This window comes from Cygnus atratus, chromosome 8 (genome assembly GCF_013377495.2).
Source record: "Cygnus atratus isolate AKBS03 ecotype Queensland, Australia chromosome 8, CAtr_DNAZoo_HiC_assembly, whole genome shotgun sequence".
NCBI classification, from domain to species: domain Eukaryota; kingdom Metazoa; phylum Chordata; class Aves; order Anseriformes; family Anatidae; genus Cygnus; species Cygnus atratus.
The window spans coordinates 18,941,443-18,968,774 of record NC_066369.1 but is presented as its reverse complement, the minus strand read 5'-3'; the positions used below and the strand labels follow the sequence as shown (position 1 = coordinate 18,968,774).

Here is a 27,332-nt window from a genome sequence, read left to right as displayed (position 1 = left end):
ACCTTTTTAACTGGGATGACAACGACGGGGACTTTAGTTTTTAAATGATGTAGGAATAATTCTTCCTATATGTGATTTAGGTTTTTATCTGGAAGAGGTATTTAGATTAAATAATCTATTAAGTGGATAGGAAAAAGCAGGAGTCCATTTCAGCCTGAATTGTCCTATGATGCCGTGATCTTAAGAACTGCTTTGGCATAAAGGTCAAAGGTGAATTTGCCCATGTTCACTTAGCTACCAAAAACCCAGACTGGGCTTTCAGGGGAAAGGAGTATGGCTGGGTTTGGGGTTTGGTCTAGGGGAGGAATTATTTTGTTTTGATTGAGCCTGATCTGGAACAAGCATTTCTTGCCTTTTTTTCATTGCATGCTTACAGATCTGTTGAACAAAGGATTTTACTGATGTCCTTAATTTATGTTGGAATAGTTGAACAATTGTTGCTCCATGGCTTCTTGAGATGCTTGGCACCAACCACACACACACACAAAGAAAAGAAAAAAAGGGGGGGGCACAATAAAACTAAACAGTTAGCTTTCTTTCAGCTGGCGATGAACAGACAGAAGAAAGTGCTATTAACAAGTTATACTGCTTTGATTAAAGGATAAAAATAAATTTGTAAATGACATTTACCAAAATGTGATGTCATAATAAAGTTCAGGAATTATGTAATGGGTATCCAGAGTCTCCCAGTGCAACTTGGATCCTAAGCTAAATCCTTTGCATTCTTTAACTATTGAAAGAAACAAAGATCAGTTAAATGACATTCAGCAAAGGATTCAAATCACCAGGGCTTCTCAGTCTTGTTACAGTAATAAATGTATTTTGCTAAAACTAATATTATAAAAATATGTGTATAAAGAGGTTTATTGGTTGTTGCGTGGAATAGTATTAGGTATTAAAATCAGATTTATCCATTGGTAAAATAGCAAGGTACAATGGTCAAATGGTTGCAGCATTTCAAACAAGGATCGGTCACAGTTGTTCTGTTGGAAATCTTTCTGGTAGTCTTTCTCACTAGTTCCTAAGGGCAGATTTTCTTTTTTCCCCCAACAATCCTTCCCTGTCTCACTGGATTTTTTATTGCTTAAAGTCAACTGGGAACATAATGTACTTGCCTGTCGTTCCTCCTATTTCCTCACTTTGAAGATACTTCCTTTAAAACCTGTTTCAGGATTTCTTGAAGGATGAGATAGGGACACTAATATAGCATTTTCCCTTTATTGGCCTTCCTGGTGTTGAGGTATTGGGAATTGCTTGTGCTCCAAGTTTGGTGCGTGTCCAGTGATGATGTGCAATTCCACCAAACATAGAAGGAAAAAACAACTTTAGATGTTTATAAAAGGTAATTATCATCGCAGGGGAAAAAGACAGTAATGCAGTCAGCTACCTAAATGACTTGGCACAGAATCAATTTTTAATCTTTTTTTTTTTCTGTGTGTTTGTATGTGCTTTAAGCATTTATTTTGTCTTGTACTTCCTTTTTCCTCCTCATCTCTCTCATAACCATTGCATATCCTCGAGTAAAACCAGGGAGTGGTCTTTGCTGGCAGGAGGACATGATTGGGAAGTAGGAGTGCCAGGGAGCTGGAGATTCCCAGGGCTTGTGGCGGGCTGAGATAACTAGGCTCGAGATGCGAACAGCGGTAAACGAGGAATGCCCATCCAGTAAACACAACTGCAGAGACCTTCCAGAGCCACCGCCCCACCAGCCAGGCCCTGTGGCAGGCTGGGGCCGAAGGATGCGATCCAGAGCCCCCCGGCTGGCGCTGCCTGCGGGCGGCCGGGAGCGTGAGGCGCTCGCTCGGCCTCAGGCCGGAACGCGGGATACGGCCCGGTGTCAACGAGGGCACGACTGGGCTCGCAGCGATTATGGCAGAGGCATACTGGTTTCCTTGACAACCAGACCGAGGATTCTTTGTGATTTATTATTTACCACTTCAAACTCTCGTTCTCTGATTTAATTAGGGAAAGGGATTTCCGTAAGTCCCCTCCCTTCCGAGCCTGAGAACCCCCCACCCCTGCTACAGCTGGCCCAGGCTGATGCTGCTCAAACCGGCCGCAGATCAGGCTCAGCACTGAGCTTCTGGAATTTCAGGCAGGTCTCTCAGACAGCAGTTAACTGAAATTCAGTGGATATTACGGTGAGCGATGCCTTGTTAATCTGCACTTACTGGCAGGGATAACAGACATCTGCACTCACCGCCTCTCCCCCTGGCCCCCTCCCTGTTTTTTCAGAGGCAGGGGACTGCAACAAGTGACACTTTTCACTGCTGTTCTTCAAGCTACAGGAAAGATAAAATAGTATCTGTAAGCACCAGTTTCCCTTGTTTTGGCAATTCACGTTGCTTTCTCCTTGAAGGCTTTATTAGCAATAGATCAGCCACAATTGTGTATGCGAAGAGTGTATTTTGATCTTTGGGAGGTATTTTACTGCCACCAGTTGCGTTGGTATTTGAAACAAAAATCCTCTCCTAATATGTGGCTAAAGACAGGGAATACAGTTAGTCTGATCTAACATCACATGAATCCCAAGTATGTATTTCCCATGTTTATAAAGGATTGGCTCAATCTGATCTACAGGGCCTGTTCTAAATTTAGTAATTCAGAATAGAATTTTGAACACAATAATTTATATAATTGAGATTTTTATTCAAATGTCACTGGCAAATCTGTGTCATTATATATCAAGATTGAAATTGGGTCCTCCAAAGGGCATTTTTTTCTTAAAGTACTTTTCTGGGTTGCATATTTTTTATTTCGTATTCAGCATGAGGTGTCTACTGCATTTAATAACATAAAATGAAGGTCACAGAAGATCACTAGTTTTACCAGAATGTCTCCCAATAGATGACTGGTAAAAAGGAAGTGATTGAAATGGGTTGAGGATCCTCTTTGAAGACTATATAGAAAATCTGTGTCATTTTTTTAATTATAGGGAGGATTTTTTGTTTTGTTTCCATTGTGTTTATTTCACTGTGACTGTTCTTTCAGTTGTACCACCTCAGTCATAATTTCAAAAGTTTGTACGTGTTTGGTCAGCTTTACCGCAGGGAGTTTCTCAAGTGAGTCAGTGGGTGTTGCTCACCTTTTGGTGGGTTGAACATGAAGTTCATCAAGTCCATAAAAAGACTTAGAGTGAAGTCCTAGCTCACTAATGTACCAGTGCCCCATTAGGCTCTTGAGGGAACTGACTGCTGAAGGTGCTTCTTTAAAATGGAGTAGAATAATGAGGCTCATTAATGCATTTTTCATTAGGACAAGAATATTGAGTGTCCAAGTTAAATTCTAAGGAATCTATCCTGCACTCAGTGAGGTTAATGACAAAGCTCACAATGACATTAGTGTTGCAGGATGAGAACTTAATTGGGGTAATTAAGATTCTACTTACCTAAAATTCCCTATTATTTTCAAGTAGATAAAATATTGCAAAATTACTACTATGAAGAGTTGTATAATGTTGGATCTCAACACATCGTTCAGAGATGACAGCATTTCAGTGGGAGATAATATTATTTCTGTATTTTGTATTTGATTCATAAAGCACCCTTGTCATCTTCTAGAGGCTTGTGCAAGTGAAAACCATCGTTATGAAAAGTAGTGTTATTTTTGGTTTTGGAATTCCAGCATTTTCTGCACTGTGTTTTTAAAGATAACATGGGCCATACATTGCTGAAACCCAGTAACAATCTGGACTTCAGAATCAGCAGTGACAGAGACCAGATAGGCCCTGCAGCTCTGTTCTGAAATTGTGTAAGTGCGGAGAACAGGCTCATTAACTGAAGTTTGCTTTGTAGTAGTGCACACTTGGTGAAATTGGTATTTGTACGAGAAGAAAACAGCTTCCTTACTAAGTAGAATAGCTAGGAGATCCAGCTTCAGTGCCTTCAAGGGAGTCTGAATCCTCAGTTATAAATGATTGTCAGAATGCCTAATGCAAATGGTTACCCTAACACCTGCTCATTCCTGCCTCCTTTGGACACCCCTAACCTTCTCCTTCCCTCCTTGGCATCCCCGGCAGATTAGCAACTCCCTCCTCAATTACACTGCCATCTCGGCTGCTTTGATCACGCTCTGAGCTCACTCTGGAAATCATCTTGATTAATAAAACTCACCGCCATCGGAGAAACAGCAGCGTGTGTGGATTGACAGGCTGTGGGACCGGGGGTGTAGCCAGACCCTGGCATTCAGCTGAGCAAGGCTGGGTTGGCCATGCCGAGGCAGGAGAGGAGGTGTCAGCCCCTAGGACATGCAGCACCCTGGCCGCTCCCTCCCCGCCTGGCCATTAGATCCCCCACCATCCCCTCAGACTCGCCGGAGCTGGCTGCCTGTTTGTAGACCTAAATAATGTATAGTGGGAACACGGTACTTTCCGTAAGAAAGCAGCATTTTAGTTGGTGTGGAAAAAAGTGGAGCAATCGGATCTTTTATACTTCACAGCTGCCTTCTCCAGAAATTCTTGCTTTAGACACTTAGGGAAGGATGTTTTTCAAACAGAACTGTGACCTGGTATGGTGAAATGCTATGTACAATGGATTGATTAGTGAGGAAATTACTTTCCACATCTGTAGTAGCAGTGCAGTAGGTCTGCCTTGCTTGATGCTGAGCTCATACTTGAACACGCTACTGTGTTTTTTTTTTTTTTTTTTTTTTCCCTGGTCTGATGCAGAGCTCTCCTGGTCTTTTCTTTTATTATTGGTCGTATTAAGATCAATGAACAGCATTGGAAACACAGTCGTTGAGCTATTAGATGTGTGCTTCTAAATAGCGGTAATTAGCAAATGTGAAGTTTTCCTTTCTCTGGAGTGTTACAGTGTGCATTCATCCCTTTTGTTACTTTCTAATGTAAATAGCATTAATTATGGAACTCCTATCACATAATTATGGAAAATTGTTTACTTTCTGTCTTAGTACTCAGAGATTTCAGAGATCCTGATTTTTCATTTATTTCATTTGAGCACTTATTAGCCAGTTCTCTAAAAGCTGAGAATATTTCTTGCTCTCATATTGTAGCAGTTGTAGGAAGGGGGACAAATTCCAGGAATAAAAATCAGAATCCAAATTTAGAAGCCCTGAATTTGAGTCCAGGTGGAATTTAGCCTTCCTGTCAATTGATCTCCCTTGTCTTTTGTACCTGTTTGCAAAGAGGCCTATGGATTCCTTTCAAGGTCATTAACAGCATTTGGACAGGGTGGCTGAGGTGCATATTTCCTTTATTCAGGTAACAGTACCTTTGTTGCCATTCTAACTGCCTGCTGCTCAGGGAGCATGGTAGAATTGTGTATATTCCTTAGGACTTTTTAAGTTACCTTTTTATTTCTAAACCATTAAATAGTTTTCCTTTTTTTTTTTCATGCAATTTATTATTCAGAGGATGCTGCCAAGTATCTCTGTAGGATTACTCCATTATTCCTGGAATTTGCCAGAACTTTAGGTACGTTGTAAAAACTGTGTATGGTATATCCCTCTCCTCTCTAATAGTCTCTTAGAAATCCGCAAATATTTCATAGGAGGTAAGGTCAGGAAGAAAGCGTTTCACTCTGGCAGGCATTTTCTGAGATTGCTTGCTACTCTTGTCTCATATCTATTTGTGGGAATATTTGAAGTGACGGCACGTTTACTTTCAAGTACATTTATCACATAGTTCTGCTACTTGTTTTCAAAAGGTATGACTGTGTATTTTGGGTTATAAGTTTTGTCTGTGGGATCTTGGGCCTTTTTGTTTCCAAGGGTTCTTCTTTTACTCCTGAGACCTCAGAAACATTTCGGAAGCTACACTGAATGAGAAGGGGTATTGCTCTGCTATTTGCATACTCATAAGCACTCTTTAAGGATGAAGTGGCTTGCTGTCATTAAAATTAACCACATAATTTTTCCACTGTAAATTATACCATGACAATAGACTCCACCCCATCATTTTATTGAAACGAGGAGCATATGAACTCTTCCTTTGTTGCTTGGTTCTGTTGTTAATGTATACGTAATCCTGTTTGTAAACAAGAAAATGCCCCCTTCATAATTTTACAGCTGCAATCTCATATGTTATTATGTGTTAGCAGTCATACAGTATTTTTTATTAAATATGTGGTAGTTGTTGAAGATCATATCCGTATTTGGTGTTTTAAACTCTGTCACTTGTAGAATAACATTTTCTTTAACACGACACAGAATATAAGAATCCATCTCCACATTTTAGTGAGACTAAATGTTTTGCTTTGTTGTTAGGCAGGTTAGGGTATAAGCCATTTAAGAAGGCAGAGCCCAGCACACCAAGAGTTAGGGCTGGCAATCAACATGTCATCTGCTGGAATGATTTAACTTTCACCATGCACGTAGTCCTGAGGAACTGGTACATCTCTGCATGGTGTCTATGAACCTCTGAGGTGACGAGGCTTTGGATTTCTTCAAGATGGGAACAAAAGCATGTTTCTTTTGTCAGCTGTTCACTCTGAATACTGCTGATGGAAATCATAGCCCTTTCCTCCTCTTCCCCTACCCCCCCTCAACACATGGTTTCCAATCAAAAATGATTGAGAGAACTGGAAATATAAATTGTTGTCAAAATGCATTTTTATAGAAAATAAAAGAATATTTATTTTTATTCAGCTACCAACATCCTGTACAGAGGAAATAATTCAACGGGAAATCCTGTTGACACGACATTTCTGACACATCACCCTTTGTGTGTCTTACCTCCCTGTTTCTGAGCTTGTTTCTAATTCAGAAGCTTCTCCTTCCTGACAGGTGGTGTGCTCAGCGAGTTCACAGTTGGTAAACTGGAGATAACCTCCAGGAGGGGGATTTACAGAGACCATGGGACTTATTTGCCTTGAGAAATTTTGAAGATGCAATGTATTTAACGGCGAGAAAGAAAAGGGTAGAGTGCTTTCTGCGAGCTGGCAAAGGATCAAGTGTGTGTGATGTGAAGGAAAAAAGGAAGGAGATTCTTGCAGCCTGAGAACAGACATCTGGCTGGCAAAAGAAAAGAAATATCATTGACAGATGAATACTGTTTCAAACTGGGATAATTTTAGATCAAGAGGGCAAAGTTTTGCTCTCATGCATGCAGCTTCCACTGAAAGGGATGGGAAAGGTGCATGCAGATGAGAGTAAAATTTGGTTCTAAGTGAGAACCGAACAACATGCGTATTTTTACACTAGATATTTAGACTTTCATGTTTAGATCACATGGTTTCCATCTGCCATATGTAGGCATTGCTAAAATGCTGCCAGGAACCAGTCTCTGGTTTGGTGACTTTCATTAAAGGAATTAGTGGTTTCTATCCAGTTTCAGTGTGGCTGGATTCAAAGTGCAGAAGCCCATTTTCACAGTTTAGCATTAATTAGCACTCTTGTGGCAGCCTCAGCAGGGAGGTGAAGGATTAAATGGGCATGAAGACCAAACTATCTCTTTTCCCATAGTGGTGATTCCTTCAAAATAGGGTTGAGACATGATGGACTAATACGGGGGATGCTTGCACAGCTGCTGTCTGGGCTGTTCTTGTTCCAGGTGATTGAAGGACTCCAGTCTGCAGTTCTGACAATATAGCACTCTCTTCTCTCCTGCTATTAGAAAAAACAACAACAACAACAAAACACCACCACCACCAAAAAAAAACCCACGAACAACTCAGATAGACACATTCTCACCCTTCTGCATGAGGGGTGAGAGCCACGTAGGAGAATTTAAATGAGATCCTTGCCAGCCATACACAGGAGGGATCGACACGTTAAAAAGCTAAGACGCTGCTACTAACTTGAGGTTTTGCTGAATCATTCAACAAGGTGTAGGCAGGTAAGCCCTGACTCTTTTTTTGCTGAAGAGAGCCTCACAGGGATATTTTTGAGAATTGCATGGAGACTGGAAAATACACAAGGAAAATTGTAATAAGTTCCCGGGAGCCTGGAAGGCAGGACTCGTCCTAGTGTGAGTCAGAGGGCGTAACTCAGGCTTCTGTCCTGAATTTCATTAAACAGACGTACCGTGCTTTGTGTTTATGCACACTGCATATTAAGTGTATAATTACAGAAAATTACTTACTGTTGTAATTCTGCTGCTCACACCGAATCTTGGAAAACACTGAATCTGACAAAGATTTTTAAAATTTTAAATGATTTTTTAGACCAAATCAGCCTAATAAATTCTAAAAAATATTTATTAAAAAGCCACCATTAGTTACTTAATATTTCTGATAGCTCTTATTCCTAGCAATTCATATTTTTATTTTGCAAGAGACAGGCTTTCAGATTTTAGCCAAATAATTAAAGCGTGCAAGAGTACATTGGAGAAACTGAACTCTTGAAAGGAGTGCTAAAAATCCCCCCTCACAGCTAATTTATTCAATGAAATAGTTGTCTTGCTTCAGCATAATTTATGTGCACATTTAAATGATCAAGTGTGTTCATTCGGGCTTCAGACCTCTTTGTTAAAGTTCTAATAATGAATGTACTTTCATGTACATTGTTTTGAGCTAATCCCATTTTTATGAATGGGTTAAAAAAAAAAAAAGGAGAGAGAAAGATGTCTCTTCCTAGAAAATAGATTTCCTTCAATAACTAATCTTTTTTTTTTCTCTAATGTCCCCTACTTCTATCATCTTAAATGAAAATAATGAGTCTATACTTAAAACGGCAAAGAATACAGCTATAGGAGAATATTTTTGAAATGATCGCTTCCTGCCTAATTTTATCCAGACTGGAACAGTGGGGTTTTGTCTGCCGTGCCGCAGCTCTGGCTGTTCATGTGCTATCTGGTGGCTTTCAGTGAAAGAAGAGCGGAGTGCTGTGAACTCCAGACCTCTGTGCAGTATCAGAAGCTCTCACTGTGCCAATGTAATCTTTTAATAGACATGCTTGCCAGAATGACTTTTTTCCCTTCAAAGATAGAATTAGAAAGCACAGTTGTCATTTAAATTGCCTCTATCGTTTTAGTCGTTGGTAGTGATCTGTTGACCAGTATTGGATAATTTAAAAGCTGTTTAACAAAATAACATGCTTATCTGTGTGAAATATATACAGCAGTGAGAGACAAGAGCAAAAAGTCTCCCTTGACATAGTTCATGGGATTCTTTAGAAACTGCGGGATGCTGAGGCTTTTTTTGCGGAATTATAAATGCTTTGCAGGACCCATGTTGAGAATTTGCATGATTTTCAGATGGGAAAGTGTGTTCAGCTGCCTGTGTGCACCCTCTGTGCTCGCACGTCTGCACCTTGCTGAGCGAGGGAGAGGATGCTGCGTACAGTTTGCATTGGGCTCTGCATTTGTTCAACATACATTATCGAAATTCTGCCCAAGATGCATTGCTTCATCTTGTGTAGAACTTGAATCATCATGTTTCATGATTTGGTAAAATAAAAGAGATTGTGAAAGAGACAACTGTAAACATTCTGTTTGAAAAGATGTGCTCTTTTCAAAAGACCTTTCTGTTAGAGCCAAATAACGCAAGAAGCAATATTTCCTTGCTCACCGAGACATATATATTTATTTCTGCAAAGATTTGTTTTGGATTCTCAGTTCTCCCAGTATCTGCATTCTTTGAAATTATTTTGTATTTCCATGTTGACTTTCTCTGTGCTTTAAGTTTTAATCAAAGGTTCCTTGCTTCTGATGTCGAGAAGTACTGATGTTAGCCTGTTTACATTCCACTATTTTTCCTCTGTATGGGGTGAACATTCAAATGTAGTGGTTCCTTTTTGCTTTTATCTACCAAACTTAGCACACTCTCTTATTATTGACAGCTCAAAAAGATGGAATGCTGGTGGGCAGGATGCTGTGAATTATTAACTTTTCATTGCACTTTGACAAATTTAGGTTACTTCTCTATAGACAAATCATTTTTTACTAAGGAACCAGGATGGTAGAATGGTAAAAGGCATTGCAAATTTATATTTAAAAAAAATTAGTCAAATGTGAATTTAATATATTTGAGAAACCCAGTTCTAAGTTACATTTCTTTTGCAGAACGTCTGTTTTTTCATTTTATGGATTAAAGTATAAGAGGAAAGCTTTCTTTGTGATGTTTCATTTTGATTTTTTTCTCAGCATGTACATACATTGACCAATAAAGCATTAAAGAATGCATATTACCAATGAAAATCCCCTTTACTTCTTTTTTTTTTTCTTAAAATGGTGAATTTGTAAAAGCAGTTTATTTTGTTCTATGAATAAAGAGCCTGCACTCAACTAATTTGTGAGCAGATAAAATGTTCAGGAAACATATGTTTGCCAGGAAGTTTTTTTGTAATCAAAACGGTCAACATGACAGAAACCATGCTCTTTTTTCTCATTAGGTATTATTCTTCTAACATTAAAAAAAAAAAAAAGCCCACGCAACACTGATGAACATATACAGACTCGAATGAATCAGACAGCATATGCTGCATGTGGTAATAGAGCCTTGCTTGAGTTGCTGTTTAAGTTGTGCTGGAAATCCCAGCCCTGGCCCCAGAAAGGTCTGTGGCAGTCAGGCAGCTCTTTATGCGGACACTCCTCGGTAGAGAGGAGCGGTGTCATCCATGGCACAGTTTGCCTCGAAGCGATTAGCAGAAACGAGGAATGTTGATTTCAGCCGTAGGAGGATGGCCAAACAAAACACATTTATGCAAGGTACAGTAAGGCAAGCGGCGGGCTGAATACAGGTTGGTTAGAAAATACGGTGTTGAAAATCCTCATGACGAATTGCACTGGAGATACAAAGTTACTGGTGACAACAGTAATTATTGACGGAGCTACATACTTATGTCTGAAAAGCCCTGGAATGATGCAGAACCAGGCAGCAGCATTCAGATGCCGGTCTTTCAAACTTCCATCCTGTGGCAGTGCATCTGTTTATCGGGAATTATCTCCTGAATGTAAATCAATTTCAGTCCTAAGTCATTGCACCTGTTGCCAAGAGGTATTTATTCCAATCACTTGCCTAAAGCACAGGGAGTTATTGCTTGACATTTTATAGCTCCAAAAAAAGCTGTCGTTTCAAAATCATTTGTTCAGAGAGGAGAAAATGGAGCAAAACAGTTCATTTTACCCTAAGCACTGCTATTTGGCAGTATTCACATTTGCACGGCACAAAGCTGCAATATTGATTTTTCGCTCACAGGGCCTCCCACTAGTTCTTTCTTCGATTGTCAGGGTTGCAAGATGGATTGAATTACACTTTGCTTGTTGATATGCTTATTTTTTTTTCTTTGTTGGTAGGAACAGATTACAAATAAAGCTTCAGAATAAACATCACAGCAGCTTTGTTAGTAGACTTTAAATTTATTTATTTTATTTACTTAAAATTCCCTCTGCGCCATAGTGGTTCCTTAGAGTGATCTCCCCACCTACCACATGCTGCATTGTTTGGCTTTATTGCTTGCTGCTTTTGCAATATCACACCTACGTTACAATCTCAGGTGTGTCCTCTGTTGCTGGTGAAGTGACCTAACCTTGGTCTAGCATTTTTAATGTTCGTTTTAATACAGAACTCCTCCTGTATGACTGCAGGGGGAAAAATTGCAGGATGAAACACATTCACAGTACTATGGCAGTGGCCAGTTGCTACAGATGATGAAATAAGATTTGCTGGTAGCTAATCTTGGAGGTCTTGTCTTTGAATTTGAAGTATTTCCTATCAGAAGTACTGGCTGTGCTGCAGGGTCTGCAGGAAGGGTTCGGTGCTCATCGCAACCACTTTGGTATGGTTTTGTCAGCCTGGCACCGCAATGATCCATATGTCCGACCTGCGGCTGCAGGCACGCTGCCTGCGCAGCCACCGAGACCTTGGGGGCATCAGCCTGGGTCCCCTGCTCTGCCATTCACCAAAAATCCCCTTTTGGGCAGCAGACCCAGCTGTGTCCCCGCTTGTGGCTTCCTTCTTGCTGATGGAAACCCAAAAGCAGGGCTGTGCGACGGCACATGGGGGGCCTCCATGGGAGGGGGCTGCCGTAGCCCTGTGGCGGAGGCAGCCCTGCTGTGTGCAGGGGGTGCAGGCACCATTGCCGTGAGGGATCGAGTTTTATGGGGACGGTGTTAAATTTGACAGGAGCAGTAGGATGTAGGAATGGCAGTCACTGGCAGCGTTATTTTTGGTCCCACTGCGGCTGTCGTGATGGTAATTAATCAAAGGAGCTGCTGCATGCATGTGTAGTGGGGGCTTTGTTCCTATTTGTGGTGGGGGCTTTGTTCGTGCCCCTCTCCGTGCCCATTTCACGCCCTCACTGAGCCGTGAGCAGCTTCTGTCTTCATTGTATTAATTTGCTGCATGGGAGGAATATGTAGGGTGTTAACGTGATGGATTCGCATTTCAGCTCTTTCCAGCTTTCAGCTCATGATACTTCAGCAAGCCTCTAATAATAGTGTTTGTTATTACGCATGACATGCTCAGCCAAACCTATAGCCAGGAGTGCATTTTAGATGGAATTGTTGTGTTTTCCACAGCAACATGGCCTCTTCTCTTATTAACAAATACGAAAACACTGGCAGAGCAGCAACACCTGTTTCATGTTGGATGAGATTCCGTAAAATTTAAAGCAGAGGCAGATGCAGCTGCTGCGCCCTGGCCTGCCCTTCCCCTTGTGCCAGGGCAAGATCCTGTCCAGCGAGCAGGCTAAGGAGCTGCTCCCCTGAGACCTCATCGGTGCTCCTGACATGGAGGGAGCCAGGGGTCAGGGTGGCCCCGAGAATTAGTCCTCTGCACGAGGGGAGCAAAACCTGGTGCTGGTGCAGAAGGGGAGCTGGGCAGACGGGACGATGGGCTCTGACTGCCAGGGAGCCACATGCTGACACTGGTGTGGACGTTACCAGCAGCTCTTCCTTGCAGTCCTAGCAGATCATCGTCATCTTCATACAGTAGGACTTCGAATCCACAGATCATTAATTCAGCAGAAAAAGTGACAGCTTCGGGTTCATATGAAAATTTGCTATCAAGGGGTTATCTCAAGTTGTTCTTGATCTTTTTAGATCCTTGCTTCCTTCCCTCTTCTAACGTATCACACTTTTTTTAAAAAAAAAAAAAGTTTTTTTTTTTTTGCCTTCAAAACACCAGAGCTTCAACTTTCCATACTTACTAGCTGTTTCTCTTTGCTGTCATAACTTGTCTCCAACAGCCTGCACTGAAATATTAATGGCCTTGTGCTACTCCATTACTATGACTTTTTTTTTAAAAAAGGAAATATCTGTGGTTCAGCTGAAAATTTACAGATTTACTATCTTCAAGATACAAGTGTTTATCACTATCATGTTACCCAGCTCATCCTCCAAAACACAGTAGTGCCCCCATTTTGTAAGAAATAGAAATATTTTGTTTAATAATATACTAGTAGCTATGTGCAAGGACGGGTACATTTTTTTGACATATATTGTGCATAAAGAAATGTCTGTAAAAGACTATACATCTGGATGAGTATCTGGACCATTGTTCTGTTTCTAAGGCATTTGGTATGGCTTCATTAGATAGGTTACCTATTTTTCGGAATTCTCTCATGAAGAAAAAAATGTTAAAAATGAGAATTCTCTAAAACATATATGTCATTTTTGGGAGGGACAGGGAGATTTTATACAGTACACATGTGCAGTTTGCTGTACTGGTCATTTATGTATTTGTTCAAAACCTTCTAGCTCCTGCTTGTGGTTTAATTTCTGTAAAAGGCACAGCGAGGAGAACGGGAGTTCAGCTAGGTGAAGTATCAGCACATATATTAGATCTAGTGGCACAGACATGTCCATGTTGGGGACATAAAGTAGCTGAGCAAAAGAAAATGAACTCTTTCTGGAGAAAGGGAGATAGAAATAAATTAACTTGAAGCTATGGCTTTGCTCCTTTGGTGTTTTTTGTTTGTTTTGTTTTGTTTTTAAATCACTTCTGCATGTGCAACTCCAGCCTGCTCTGCCACTCTCCACTTTCCACCGTGACCTGTCTGTGCCCAAAGTGTGGAGAAAGAAGCAGAGAGGAGAGGTGAGAACAGGAATGTGCAATGTAACCATGCAGACATGCTGCCCTGTTGAGGGTTAGAAGCGAAGAGGAATTTCCTCTTCCCAGATTAAGGACACAGCAGCAGTGATGTCGGGAAGTGACAGTTTCATGAAAGATGCTTCACTTAACATGGTACTGGGTCAAACTGTTTAAAGGTGCACTTCCTTTAGGATGCTGTCGAGAGTTATTGCCTATGTGACAGAAAAAAAAAAAATAGTCCAATGCAATATATCCTTTAGGCTCAATCCCATTTTTTTTCTCTTTTTTAGGTTTCAGCCGAGCAGCACTACCATTTGGTTTGGTTAGGAGAGAGCTCTCCTGTGAAGGCTACTCCATTGACCTCCGGTGTCCAGGAAGCGATGTTATTATGATAGAAAGTGCTAACTATGGACGGACAGATGACAAGATTTGTGATGCTGACCCTTTCCAGATGGAGAACACAGAATGCTTCCTTCCAGACGCCTACAAAATTATGACACAAAGGTAAAAATATATATGTCATTTTGAGAATCAAAGAGGAAAAATGGCTGGACTAAAACAGTAAGAGCTATATACTGTAGAAAATGCTGTGTTGCACTTGACAGTTTGATGCTGAGGTAGTTTTATGTCTATATAGAGGGAAATAAAAATCACCAGTTACAATTAGAGAGATTTTTTACAATTCTTTGTGCAAAAGGAAAAAGTGGGAAGATAACTGCAAGGAGAATGGAACAATTAATTTATTTGGGGGTTCCTTATATTTCTGTCTTTTACATGGCCAAACAGCACTTAATTTTTTCTGAATGGCTGTAGCTTCTACATTCCTTGGCAAACTTGCACGTTTCTTTTGAATGCATTTAAATTGCTGTGCTTCCCACCTTCAAAATGCTTAAAATGTAAAATGCCAGGATGATTAAATGCCAGGATGATTACATGTCATTATACATGTGTGTACGTACGCATATAACCATACAAGCACATGCTACTTTAGGTCTTAGTGACAGTGACTGTCAGTAATAGAAGATGAAGTAAGAGCTGATAAAAGTGTTTGTAGTACAAAACTTACATCAGGACTAATATTCATAGAAATTCTTGCGCATCTAAGCTGAATATGAGCATCAGTCTTCTAGTACTGACAGTTGTGGAAATGTCAGCACAAATCAGTCACTGGCATTTTTAGTAGCTTTAACTACAAGGGTGTTCTAAGGCTAGATAAAAAAAATGTTTGGCTTTTTTATTTTTTTTCTGTAAAGCTCAAAAAACCTGAAAATTTTCCTCCTTCGCCCCACATAAGTTCAGGAAAAGTAGTGAATGGAAGAGTTCAGGACTGATGGGAAATTTTTCTCCCAGTGCATTTTTCTTAGGATGAGGAATCCAAAAAAAAGAGGCAATGAGAATAACCTGGTAATTCTCCAGTACACGTACGCAGAGATATCAAATCAAATATGCAAGTCATCTTGCATGCTGCTATATTTTGTTTGAACATAGAAGTCAGTAACACATAGTCATGTCTTAAAAGTAATCTTCCTTTTTGACTCTCAATTCACTCTAGTTGTTATGACTTGCAATTTTTTATCACTTTCATGTGAACTCTTGGACATTCTCTATTTCTGTAGTCAAATATTTGGGCTCAGTATCAAGTTTCAATTTCAAATGGTAGGGGAAAATTAAGGAAATCAAGCCTTTTATTTTTGTTCTGTGTTCAACCTATGACTTGTTCTGTGATCAGTAAGGGAAAGGCTCCATTGCTAAGGTAGTAAAACGGTGATACAACTTCTTTAAATCGTTTGAATTATTATTTTGTGGTTCCAGTTCGTTGTTGTTAATTAGATCAAGCCAGATTTCCATTGAGACTTCAGCAGCAGTGTCATCATCCTCTAATCTGTCAACTCCCTTTGAAACCACCTTCAATTGCTTTTGTAAATGTAGTGCCTCTCTGTAGACTTCCTTGTTGTGTAAAATGCATGTTGTGTTTTGATCAAAGTCCTCCTTATGTTTACTGCAAATACACAGATTAAGTAGTCAGAGACAAATGTAGAGGCACAATCTTGCTTAAAGTGACATCAAACTGTTCCTGGAAAGCTGAAATTTGAATCTTCCCATTTCAATTAATCAACTGTAGGTTTATGGTAGCAGAAAGTATTTTTGAACTTCCCCACTCTTCCAGTCTTACCATTTTTTCAACAGTCCAAAATGAAGACGTGATCATATATAAAACATTGATTCAACATATCTGTGCTCAGAGACAATTTATCATTGTATTCTGTTTTATTTTCTGAACAAATGGCAAAGATCATTTGATATGATATTTCCTATTTTTGTCTAGCATTTATAGTAATTTGGAAGTTTGGTTATGTAGTTTTCTTTCTCAGATCCTGTCAGTGAGTAGAAAAAATGTCTCCTCTGCTTTGTTAAATCTTTTTTGAAAATTGGTCAATTTGTTCTATTACAAGCATGGAACAATATTGCAAATTTCTCATAAAATATTAAAAGTTCTTGTATCTCATCTATTCATAACTGCATTGGTGATTGTAATTTTTTGTTGTCTAAGGCAAAATGTTTAGAACTTGGTGCACGTCCTTGATCTGACATCTAAAAGTATCACATCAGCTGTATTTTGATGGCAGCAATTGCACAGAAAATAGCTCACCTAAAGGACTGTCAGACTCATTGGTTTTATTTTTTTCATTGACAAGAAAAAATAATTAATCTGTTAGACCATTTAGATCGTTAACGACAATCTAACGTTTGTCATTAGACAAGGAAAACTTTTCTTCTATACCTTTAGAAATAAGCAGCAATAGTTTTGATATTGCTGTTTAACATCTTGCAGTGTTTACTTTTAAGGGTTAATTAAATATTTTTATCACTTCAGCCAGCAGTGTCTCTACCACTGCTTTTGACCACTTGAGTCCATTTTAGACCGGTGGTTAAATGCAGTTCCATGGCAATTATTAAACACTCATCATTCATTTGCAACATTACTCCACAGCCTTCATACAGCAACTAAATTTATTGTAGTTACAGTGGGAAAACACTAGCGTAATGAGATCAATACTGTGAAATCTGAAGATTGAAAAATAAGATGAGCTTTCCGGTTTAACACAGAGCCGTGTGATCACACACCCTGCTCCCCTTTGAGAGGTTTTGAGATTGTGACAAACTTTGTGTTGCATCAGCTCCTCTTTATTAGAACAAACATAATCTTTTCTCCTTTTCTTTCTTTTGTACAGTGCTCAGATTTTTAACGTAGTGTTTTCCTAGGAAGCCCGACTAGAACACTAATGACTTCACTGCTTTGCATTTTTACCTTTGTAAAGTCGTTATTAATTTTTTAGTTCCTCCTTGAAATTACATCCCAATTATTCTAGAATAAAGTCCTCCACATGCATTTAGATTCCGTGTAAACTTCAGAGTGGCACAGTTAAAATTGAAGCTTTGAAGAAAGGGACTAGACCTTCAGAAAATCCCTCTCCTCATCCACACTTTTCTGATAATTAACCCCAGTGTCTGCATGCAGTCATGTTTGAGAGATCTTACCAGGAGTTAAGGCTGCCTGTAGAAATAAGCTTATTTCTAAAATATTTGGTGACTTAGACTCCTTGGTTCTCTCCTATCCTTTACAAGGGACAATTCTTCTCCTGCTTCCTTTTCATTTGAAATAGGAATTACACAAACAGGGAAGCTCAGGATGCAAAGCAGCCCAAGGAAATTGCTGCAGTTGCTCGCGGGTAACGTGTGTGTTCGTGTGACTGCAGCCAGAAACTGTCACGAGACTTTGAAGTTGATAAGGCTGACTAATACTGCTCTTTATAGACACAGCGGAGATTTGAAAATTAACATGATAAAATTTGCTTACAACTGCTTCCATTGTAAGTAGATTGCAGGTGGATTGCCGGGGTTATTTTCAAACCACCTGGGCGTTTAAGGAGGACTTTTGGCCTCCAACCTCAACTTCAAAGCCCCGCTCTGCAGGCTCCAGCTGCAGCTGGGCCACAGTTTGCTGTTAGGACAGGCACTGAGGATTTCATAGGTACCACATACTGTTTGGATTTCTGTTCTGTTAGCTTAAAATAACAACAGATCCTTAAAAGTACATGTAAGGACACACTCAAAATACATTTCAAATGCTCAGGCACATTGTATGTACAACTTTATGATGTAACACTAAGCTGCAAAGAAGCTTTTTTTTTGCATTCTGGAACCTTTCTCTCTGAATTAAAAATAGGATTTTTTTTAGTAAGAATCACTTTTCTTAGTCCTAAAATTTTGGGTTAGGAAATGTTGCTGTTTATTTTAAAGATCACACACCTTAACTACCTTGGTGACACCAGTTCAGTGCAATTAGATAATATTTTTTGCCTGTGTGTTTATATAAATGCATGGGTAATCTGGCAGAAAAATCAAATGCATTTTTTTTCAGATCCGTTCCAATCTATACACCGTATTTTTTGAGTAAATTGCCATTATAGCTATTTGTTGAGCTTGTAGAAAAAATCTGTTTTGTATTTAGAAAAAATATGAACTATTAACCCTGAAGCTATGGGATAATACACATTGAGATTAAGTTCAAGCAATTAATGTTGACCATTAGCCAAATTAATGCTAACTTTAGAAAGAAGATATTGTTCCCTCCTAATAATGGCTAAAATACCTTGATTTTATAAAGAGGAATTTCTGATCTGTGTTATGACACATAGTTGCGGTCATCGAAAAGAAGAATAAGAAAAGAAAGAATAATTCCCAAGAAGAATAATTCCCAAATCTTTAAAACTTCATTAGAAAACACAGTGTCGCAGTTAGTATATTCAGATTATTTTTGTTCTGCAACAGAAAGGTGGTTATATCAATCCTGCAGTAGGAGGTGGCCTTGAAATTTTATTTTCATCCACAATTCATACTATAATATTATATATATTATACTTCCATATTTAATCAGTATTATTTGCCTTTTTAACTATGCACAGGGAAAGCAAACCTCATTATAATAGGTAAGCGTAAATAGAAAACCTGTTACGTGTAATAGATGAACTTGGGGAACTTAAACTCTTTGAAATACCATTTTACAACATCACTGCAGAAGGTGAAAGGATTAAAAGAGGCATAAATCCTTTCCAGCAGTCAGCATTTTGTCTGTTGCACGTATCCTGTCCTATCTATAGGCCGTGCAACATATGTACCTTCAATTACCATGTCCATCATGACGGCAGTGAGGAGTTCATGCTTGTGTTCTTGTTACCGTGAACTTTTCTCGCATGGTAATACAGTAACCTGTTATGTCCATCATCTGTCTGGCGGGACAGCTGCGCTCAAGTGAAGGGTCTTCAGAATGTAAGTGGCGTGCCTCCTGCCCCACAGGGTGATCCAGAGAGACATCAAGGAAGGGCCCTATCCATTCCTTTTCCTGAGGCATTATTTTTTCCTTAATCCCTCCCAGAGTGGGGGGTGGGAGAATGGAGATGTTCATTCTTTTCCATCTATTCACATGTCCAACAAAGACATTTTAAAATATCCTGTATACAAATGAGAGCGAGACATTTTCGGAAGAAATCAGAAGTTCTCCTCTGAAGACGATGCATCTTTTGAGTGTTCATCTTTTTCCTGCTTGTCAGGTCTGCAGTGGAAGCGTCGTCATACTGTATTAGTTTCCTTTCAAGTGAAAACAAGTTTGATCTGTTCCCTAAAGTGAGTGAATACAGAAAATCTGCCACTAGACTCCAGGCCGGGATGGACAGTAGGTAACTGCTATAGCTGATTAATCTCACTCCTCAGAGTGAAGCAGTCTGGCCAAAACGCCAGGCCTAACAGCACATCTTCTCTACTAGAAGGCAAAACAAGCTGTGGGGTTACTGCAGAACTGAATTCAAGCCTTTGCGAGACTTCCATGAAGAAGCATTTTAGTGCCTCAAAATGAGCTGCCTCAGACAGGGCCAGGTTGATTGTGCGTTTAAACTATACCACACCTCCAATTTGCATTTTTTAGCATGACTTAAAACAGTTTTCCTGGGCAGGATTTGATCCTCTGCTCTTCAAAACTGACTGTGATTGTGGTAATGGCGTGCGTTTCCCTGGGGGTCTGCCAGGCTCAGACAAGGCTCTGCTGACCCCTGCTGCTATTCGTGCTTTTTTCCTTGCTTTTCCTTCTGCGGACGAAGATTGCCTCCCTTTGCTAAAGATATCATGTTGTGAAAAGTGTCTCGGAACAAGAGGTATACCTTGCCTTTTGCTACTTTCTGGTCATTAAGAGCTTGCATTTCTGTCCTTTTCGTGTCAGAGAAACACCAGTATTGATCATAAGATATCACAGGCTGATGCAGGCAGGGAAATTCTCGGAATTCATGCGCAGCAGAGTGGCTGTGGTGTTGGTGCGGATCTCATTTGTGAGGTTCTTCTTTTGCTTTGGCATGCCAGTGGTTTCTGCTTCAGCTCGCTGACAGCTGCCTCACAAAAGTTACCATAGAAAATTATCAAAATTAGATGTCTCTTTTAAGCATCGTTTAAAAATGAAGGCTTTTACTTATCTGATGCAGACATAGGTCTTAGTACAGCAGTCACCGCCATCAGTATTTTGCTGTAGCAGAAGTGTAAAATGCTCTATTTTTAAACGGCACTTTTCGTGATAACAGGTTGCGGTCTGATTGATTTTTGTTTTGTTTTGTTTTCTTGTGTGTTAATCTCAAGACTTAGTTATGACTCATACAGAGAAAAAACATTAATACATGTAGAATATTTTCATAAACTAGGCATTAACACAGAACCTAGAATATTCATGACGCATACCGTAGTCCTTGGCTTTATTACAGAAAAGAAGAGGAACACCCATGACTGAGAACCTTATCTGGCATTGTTCATTTTCACTGTCATTAATATGAAAGTAGTAGGTCTAGTTTACACATTAAAAATAGTGTTTGCTTTTTTATAAAATTTTGTTATTATTAATGGGGTTGTTCCACTGTGGTATTACTTAGTTGATTAAATACAAACCCTCAAGTTCTGAGGTTCTGAGCAGTCAGGTAAGGTGAAATAGCTGTTAATGGTACTTGCTCGTCTTTTTGTGGTGTGTTTTATTATTATTTTCTGCAGAGGAAATTACGTTACACATGTGCAAGCACATATATACACACACGTTGCTGTAATCACGGCATTGGACAAGCTACAAAGGAAACAATAAAAGAATCATTGATACCAACTAATGACATTTAAAATTCAGATTTAGTTTACTTCAAAAAAGATTGGATTCATTATTTTGCCAGGGTGTAGCTTGATACTTTATTTAGTGTTTCCATATCTTATATTTAAGTTTTTTATTTCCTTTATTACTGGCAAAAACAATATCAAACTCTTCTTAAGTCAGTGTATGTCTTATCTAGCAAGATGGTATATACATATTCATCAGTCTTTCCTTGCTGTTTATGTGTTAAAATAAATATAACTATATGTAAGTATATATAAATTTTTAAGGATTATATGTTGTTTCTTGTCTATTTGAGTACCATGTAAAATACATTCTTCAGACTGTGATTTTCTTGGTCTTTTTTTCAGATTTCTGAAAAGGGCTCTACTAGGTGTACCTGTTGTTTAGCCTACAAGTAGTCATGTACTATATATTTTGGCTATATAATCAGCTCTCTTGGTAATTTACTGATGATTGTGAGAAGCTGACAGAGACAACATAGCTTAACCTTATAGTTGAAATTTGTATGACTTCTATATAGTTTTCAAATTTCTAGTCTAGCCCTGTTACAGTTGCGTTCATAACTTGAGTATTAAAAAATTCTGATTTACTTATATATTACTGTGTCAAATATAGTTCGTATGGAATAATACTATAATAATTGAAGCCCATTAATTCCTCCCACCCCAATATATCCTCTATAACACTGAGCCAAAACAGCTACGTTATCAGATAAGTTGATTTAGGACTTTCTACATGTGTTCATATAGCCATTTATCTCAACCCTTGCCGAGGAGACCTTTATTAAGCTGTGATGACTGCTGAATATGAAATGTAACCAAGATTATTTTTTTATTCAAATATAATTTAAATATTCATCAAAGAGGAGTTATGCTTGAAACTGACAGAGACTATTAACATCAAAAAATATAATTAACTGCACTGGGTGTCATGAAGCAGAGTTAGCCAAATAGCCGAGAGGTCTAATTGCTCTAGAGTCTGAGAAGCAATAGTTTTATTTTATACTGTTGCTGTGGAATTAATAGTGATGTGGTTTCCTATGTGAGGCAATTAAAAGCTGCCTGTTAAGGTTCATTGCACTATAGGAAATCCGTTGACTATCACTTAGTAAACAGAACTGACATGCAAAAGGTACGTGAAGATGGGCAGAGCAAGGTATAGATTGGAAATTAGGACATATTAATATGAATTAAATATATGTAAGTAGATTATTTCTAGTATTATAAATCCAGCTCTAGCAAAGAAAGTGAAAAGTTCATTAGAAACACAAAGGAAATAGAATTTAAAAATTATTACAGAGAAGCTATTTAATTCAGAGGAAAGGAAGAGAAGAGTAACAGTGGTTTAAAAATTAAAAAGTGGCTACAGAGCATAGAATGGAGCAGATCTTATAGTCTGGAAATTTCCTTCTGCCACAGAATAATCGCCTACTTATAATAAAAAAGAACCTTCTGACCTTTGTGGCTCAATTAAGCTTTTTAGTTGAATTCAACAAGGAAAAAAAATAAACTTCTTTATTGAATCCCATAGATTATGCACGTGCCCAGGCTATATAGCCTAAAAAGAGGCGGTCATATTCATGGTATTTCAACATTAACGAGGTTGCTGGAGTGGAAAAGTTTAAGGATCAAAGATTCAAACAGTAACAGTATTTTACAGCATTTTTTTTTTCACTCTAATAAGAAAATTGCAACCTAATTGCTTAATAAATAGGCCATGATTACTGAAAGACATAGATAATTTCCCTCTTTCCATTTTATTTTCTACATATTGCAGAACAATAATTAGCAAAAATGCTGTGGCCACAAATTATTTTCTTTCATATAAAAACTATAAATAAAATGAGTTTGCATGTGTATTCTTTAACTTAGTATGGTAGTCAATTTTTAGATTTTTAAGAAGGAATCTGAAAAAGTGTTGGACTGGAAAAATAAAATCAAGCAGAGAATTCAGCTAGACTTGCTGTTATATATGTAAAGATTGGCTGCCTGTTTCATACATTATTTAGCGTGCTTACCCTGTTTATATCAGTGACATAAGAGTGTGTGCTACTTTCTCCGAAGAGCACTGTCTTTGCCGCTTCACAGCACAGTGCCTTGTACTCCCAGGCTTGCACATGGTGTTAGCAGATATTTAAAGCACTTCAGCCTAACATTTTATAGGTCATGATGATCTGAGCCTATAAAACAAGTTACTGCAATGAAGTTAATGCAGTCTTAGGAGTGTTACATAGACTGAATACTCAGTATTTGGTATATTTTTAGCCTGCTATAGACACATCAACGGGGAGCAAAGGCTCTTACCACATAGAATTTTTCCATGTCAGACCTGCTATAATACAGTGGCGGTAAGGAATCTTTACTACAAATTCAGTATTGAAAGTCTTATTTGTTCAGCTTTTCACTAAAACACAGTAGCTATAGCAGCCTTTGAATTTTGATTTCTTCCAGCACGCAAGCATACACACAAACAGGCTCTGTAACATTTATAAAAGAAGTTAGGTAGCAGAATAACTTCACTGAGCAAGTTGCTCTGACCAAAGTCATAGCGTTCGAACACCTTACAGGAAGAAGTCTTACTACCTAATGACACAGAGCTGTGTAATGTTTCATATGGCAAGATACATATTTTGTCATTGTATGTGCAAGAGCATCTATATTTTCTTAGTAGTAATCTGGGCAACTGTGATCTTTAACCTTACTGTTTGTTGCTTCTCAGGTATCTTGCTCCTTGTGATACATATATATATATATATATATATATATATATATATATGAGGAAGGAACAATTTAAAAATGTATTCAGTACACGTATTTTTCTAGCACTCTAAAATTGCTGTTTCAACATAACTCAGATTTAGTGCTCCTTTTCCTATGACTGTTTAATACATGAATTTAGACCGAGTTATTTAAGTGCAACAATAACCAGTTCTGAACCCATAACCTTTCCATGTTAACTGAATTTCTTAAGAGCATTGAACTCAGCCCTACTATTACACTTGTGAAGCTGTAGGTGTTTTCTCATCTAGGATGTGGTAGCACTGATACTGCTTTCAGTACATTATTCTAGTGCCAGCATCACTGATGGGTATGAAAAACATCATTTACTTTGTATATTTAGTTTTCTTAGATAATTTTACTGCCTTTGTGGCTGAGATATAGCAAAAGAACACCTCCTGGAGTTGCATTTAAAACAGGAGCACTTTGGGTAATGTGCTGTAGACAGAACACATATGAGTTAGTGCTCAGCTATCATGAATGCCATCAGCAATGCCTTGTTGCTTTCTTATCAGCCACTTCCTGCTGTCAGCCCAGTGCTTATTTCAATAGAAAAGGATTTGCATCAAATGTAATACAGTATTATGTATGGCTAACATGGGGTTTTTAATTGTGCAGGCACATGAGACTCCTTCAGTGGTAGACAGGTTGATAAAAGGATTAGATTAGGAATATTTTTGACACAATTAAAGATTATCTGTGCATTGAAGGAGTCAAGCTAGTGAATTTTCTGATGTGTTTCTTACAGAGGTGAATCTGCTTGACTTGTGTAGAAAAAAAAAACACAACACAGAATCCACAGGATTTTTGGAGATGTAAAAGTGAGCAAACAAAAGCATCTCCCTAAACTTTATTGGGTTTAAAACTGGAAATTTCAGGAATGGGAGACACACAACTCAAATAAGTAACTTAATCCCTTAACTTCAAATCACAAAGAAGAAAGTGGGATTGTGCTTCACAAGTTAGAGCAGAAGGATACTTGTGCAGGGGAAGTCCTATACCTAGAAGTCTTGCAAGCTTTCCAGTTGATAATTAGATCCAGACATCACTGTGGGTAATGAATAACAGTGCTTTTGTGACAGGCATTCCTCTCAGAAGAAAAGAAAGTACTTGCGGAGAGGACTCTCAGACACATTTTAATAGAAAATGACACCACTGTTACAGAGTTGATTAAAGACACCTACCAAGGGACAGCACTTCTGGAAAAAATCAGCAGATGAAATAAGAAAAGTTGTAATTTTGTTAATAATTATCAGTTTAATATACATAACTTTAAAGCCATAAAATCTGCATTAAAAATGTCGAGGAAAAGGATCGTACCAACTTGCTAGCAGATTACACTTTTATAAATCTTGTAAATTAACCAAGTTGTCTTTTGACCTCTTGCTCAGCATTTTGCTCTGCATTCTGTTGAGCCATCACTCCCCTGCCCAGTGGAATTGGTAGAGATGCAGCGGTGGCACATGGGCTCTGCTGATGAAAATTATAACCCAAAAAGGGGATATTCCCCAAGGCAGGTTTACAAAAAACAATTTATTCTTTTTCACCCTGTAAAACTCATCTTACGTGCAGGATCTCTTGCGTTATTACAAACTCTAATCCTCTGAGTGGGTAATTAACGGACCAGAAAAGCCATTTGTGGAAAGAAAGAGTCATAAGGGTGAAAAATATTTCTCCGCTGAATGATCTTTAAGGAGTAAATAATTACAAGAGTGAGAGGTTTGGGATGACCAATCTAAATCTGAACATAATTAGGGTGAACACAGTTTGAAAATCGAAGCAGTTGGCATGTGCAACAATTCTCATATCAGAAGACTAATTAAATATTTAAAAGCCCAAAACCCCTCACTATTCACAGAAAAATAACCTGCCACAAAAGGGTCTGCAACTTTGCAGATAATTAGGAAGGGTTACAGGGGGAAAAAATCACCGATTGGCTCCAAGGTTCTGCAAGGTCACGTCTTATTATGGTGTATCTTTTATATGGTTTGATAACAACTTTCTTGCTAATTTAATCTAAATCGGGCATCCCATAGCGATATCCCATTTCCCTTGTTAAAAATGTGATCGTTTTTCTGTATGCAAACTGCAAGAGGTGAACATTTTTATAAATAATTGCTCCTAATTGATATAGGTCGTAATATTTTTTCATTATTCAAGGGAAATACGTATGTTAAAGGTCAGTTAGGGTCCACCCCTACACGCGCACCCCATTTTGAAACTGTTCCTCCTGCTCATTGTGGAGGGAAACCACAAGACCTTATGAGTTCATGCTACCTCAGTGGTAAATTTCGTAATTAGTACATCTTACCTGGTAAAGCCAAGCTACAGCTATGTTGGATATACATTTCTGCAGCCAGGGGAGCTGTGCTACATGCATGGGACACACAGTGAGTCAAGCCTTTTTTGCGTTGAACTGGCCTGGAGGTTCAGTGGAACTACGAACACAAGTGTAGTAAGTCTTCCAAATTTCAGAAGAATTTCAGTAACAAATCACCTCTATAAATTGAAACACCTTATTTTAGTAATTAAAGCGGGTGATTTTTTAAAATGTATTTAAGATCTGTACAAATTAATGTGAAGGATAAAGCTACATGTTTTCAATATTGTAATTGTTCGAGTTGCTATTCATTTAATAAAGACTCAGAAGCTGTCTTAAGTGAGAGAACTTTTAACTACATTATGAATATGCTGAATGCCAAGTCATGGATAAAAAAGATCTACAGTGCTGTGAGAATGGGTTTTAAAGGGTTTTTACTATTATCCTATGATCTCTGCCTGGGAGTCTGTTCTCCTGCAAGTGGTTGCAGTATTTCGCCTAGGAGTTAGACACAGTGTTTGAGGATTTGCTCTTGGATTTGCTGTGGCTGTGCTCTAGTACAGTGCCTCAGAAGTAAACACCACTCCGTGAAGCTCTTTCATTGGTACCCAACCCTACGTTTCTCATCCGAAACCTGCTCAACCCACAAGATGTGATGCTGCACTCACATTCGCTCAATGTGAATAATCTGTGTAAATTGCTCAGATATTATGATACTGCACTACTAAAGTTTTCATTAGTAAATAAGCATTGCTTCAAGCTATTTATTTTGCCTAAATGGTGAAACATTTAATTGGGTCTTTTGAACTGATTACTTTTCAGCAGTGCAGATCTGCTTAGCTTAGTTTGTGTGCTAAGACATACACACTTAATCCCATACTGCATTTTTCTTGCAAAGTATACGTACATAAATAATCTGACAAGATTATGAATATGACTTTATTTCCATTTCTTCTTCCTCAGACAAGGTTGCATTAGAAACATTTTTGCTAAAAAGTTGGTGTCCTCTGCTCTGTGCTGTTACAAGGTTTTGGTTTTGCTTGCACGTGCACATTCCTGGCAGAAATCACTCACTAGCAGATTATTCCATTTGCTTTGCACACCTAATTGTC

At 38.6% G+C, this 27,332-nt stretch overlaps 1 protein-coding gene across 6 annotated transcripts in view; it reads left to right on the top strand.

Annotated features, from left to right (window-relative positions):
- The window catches only part of ADGRL2 (adhesion G protein-coupled receptor L2), a 356,834-nt gene that overhangs the window by 270,729 nt on the left and 58,773 nt on the right, over positions 1 to 27,332 (top strand). For all 6 annotated transcript variants that reach the window (XM_050712254.1, XM_035537717.2, XM_035537719.2 and 3 more), the window contains one exon: positions 14,219 to 14,432. In XM_050712254.1, the coding sequence (XP_050568211.1) occupies positions 14,219 to 14,432 (214 nt within the window). The remainder of the gene's footprint in view (positions 1 to 14,218; positions 14,433 to 27,332) is intronic.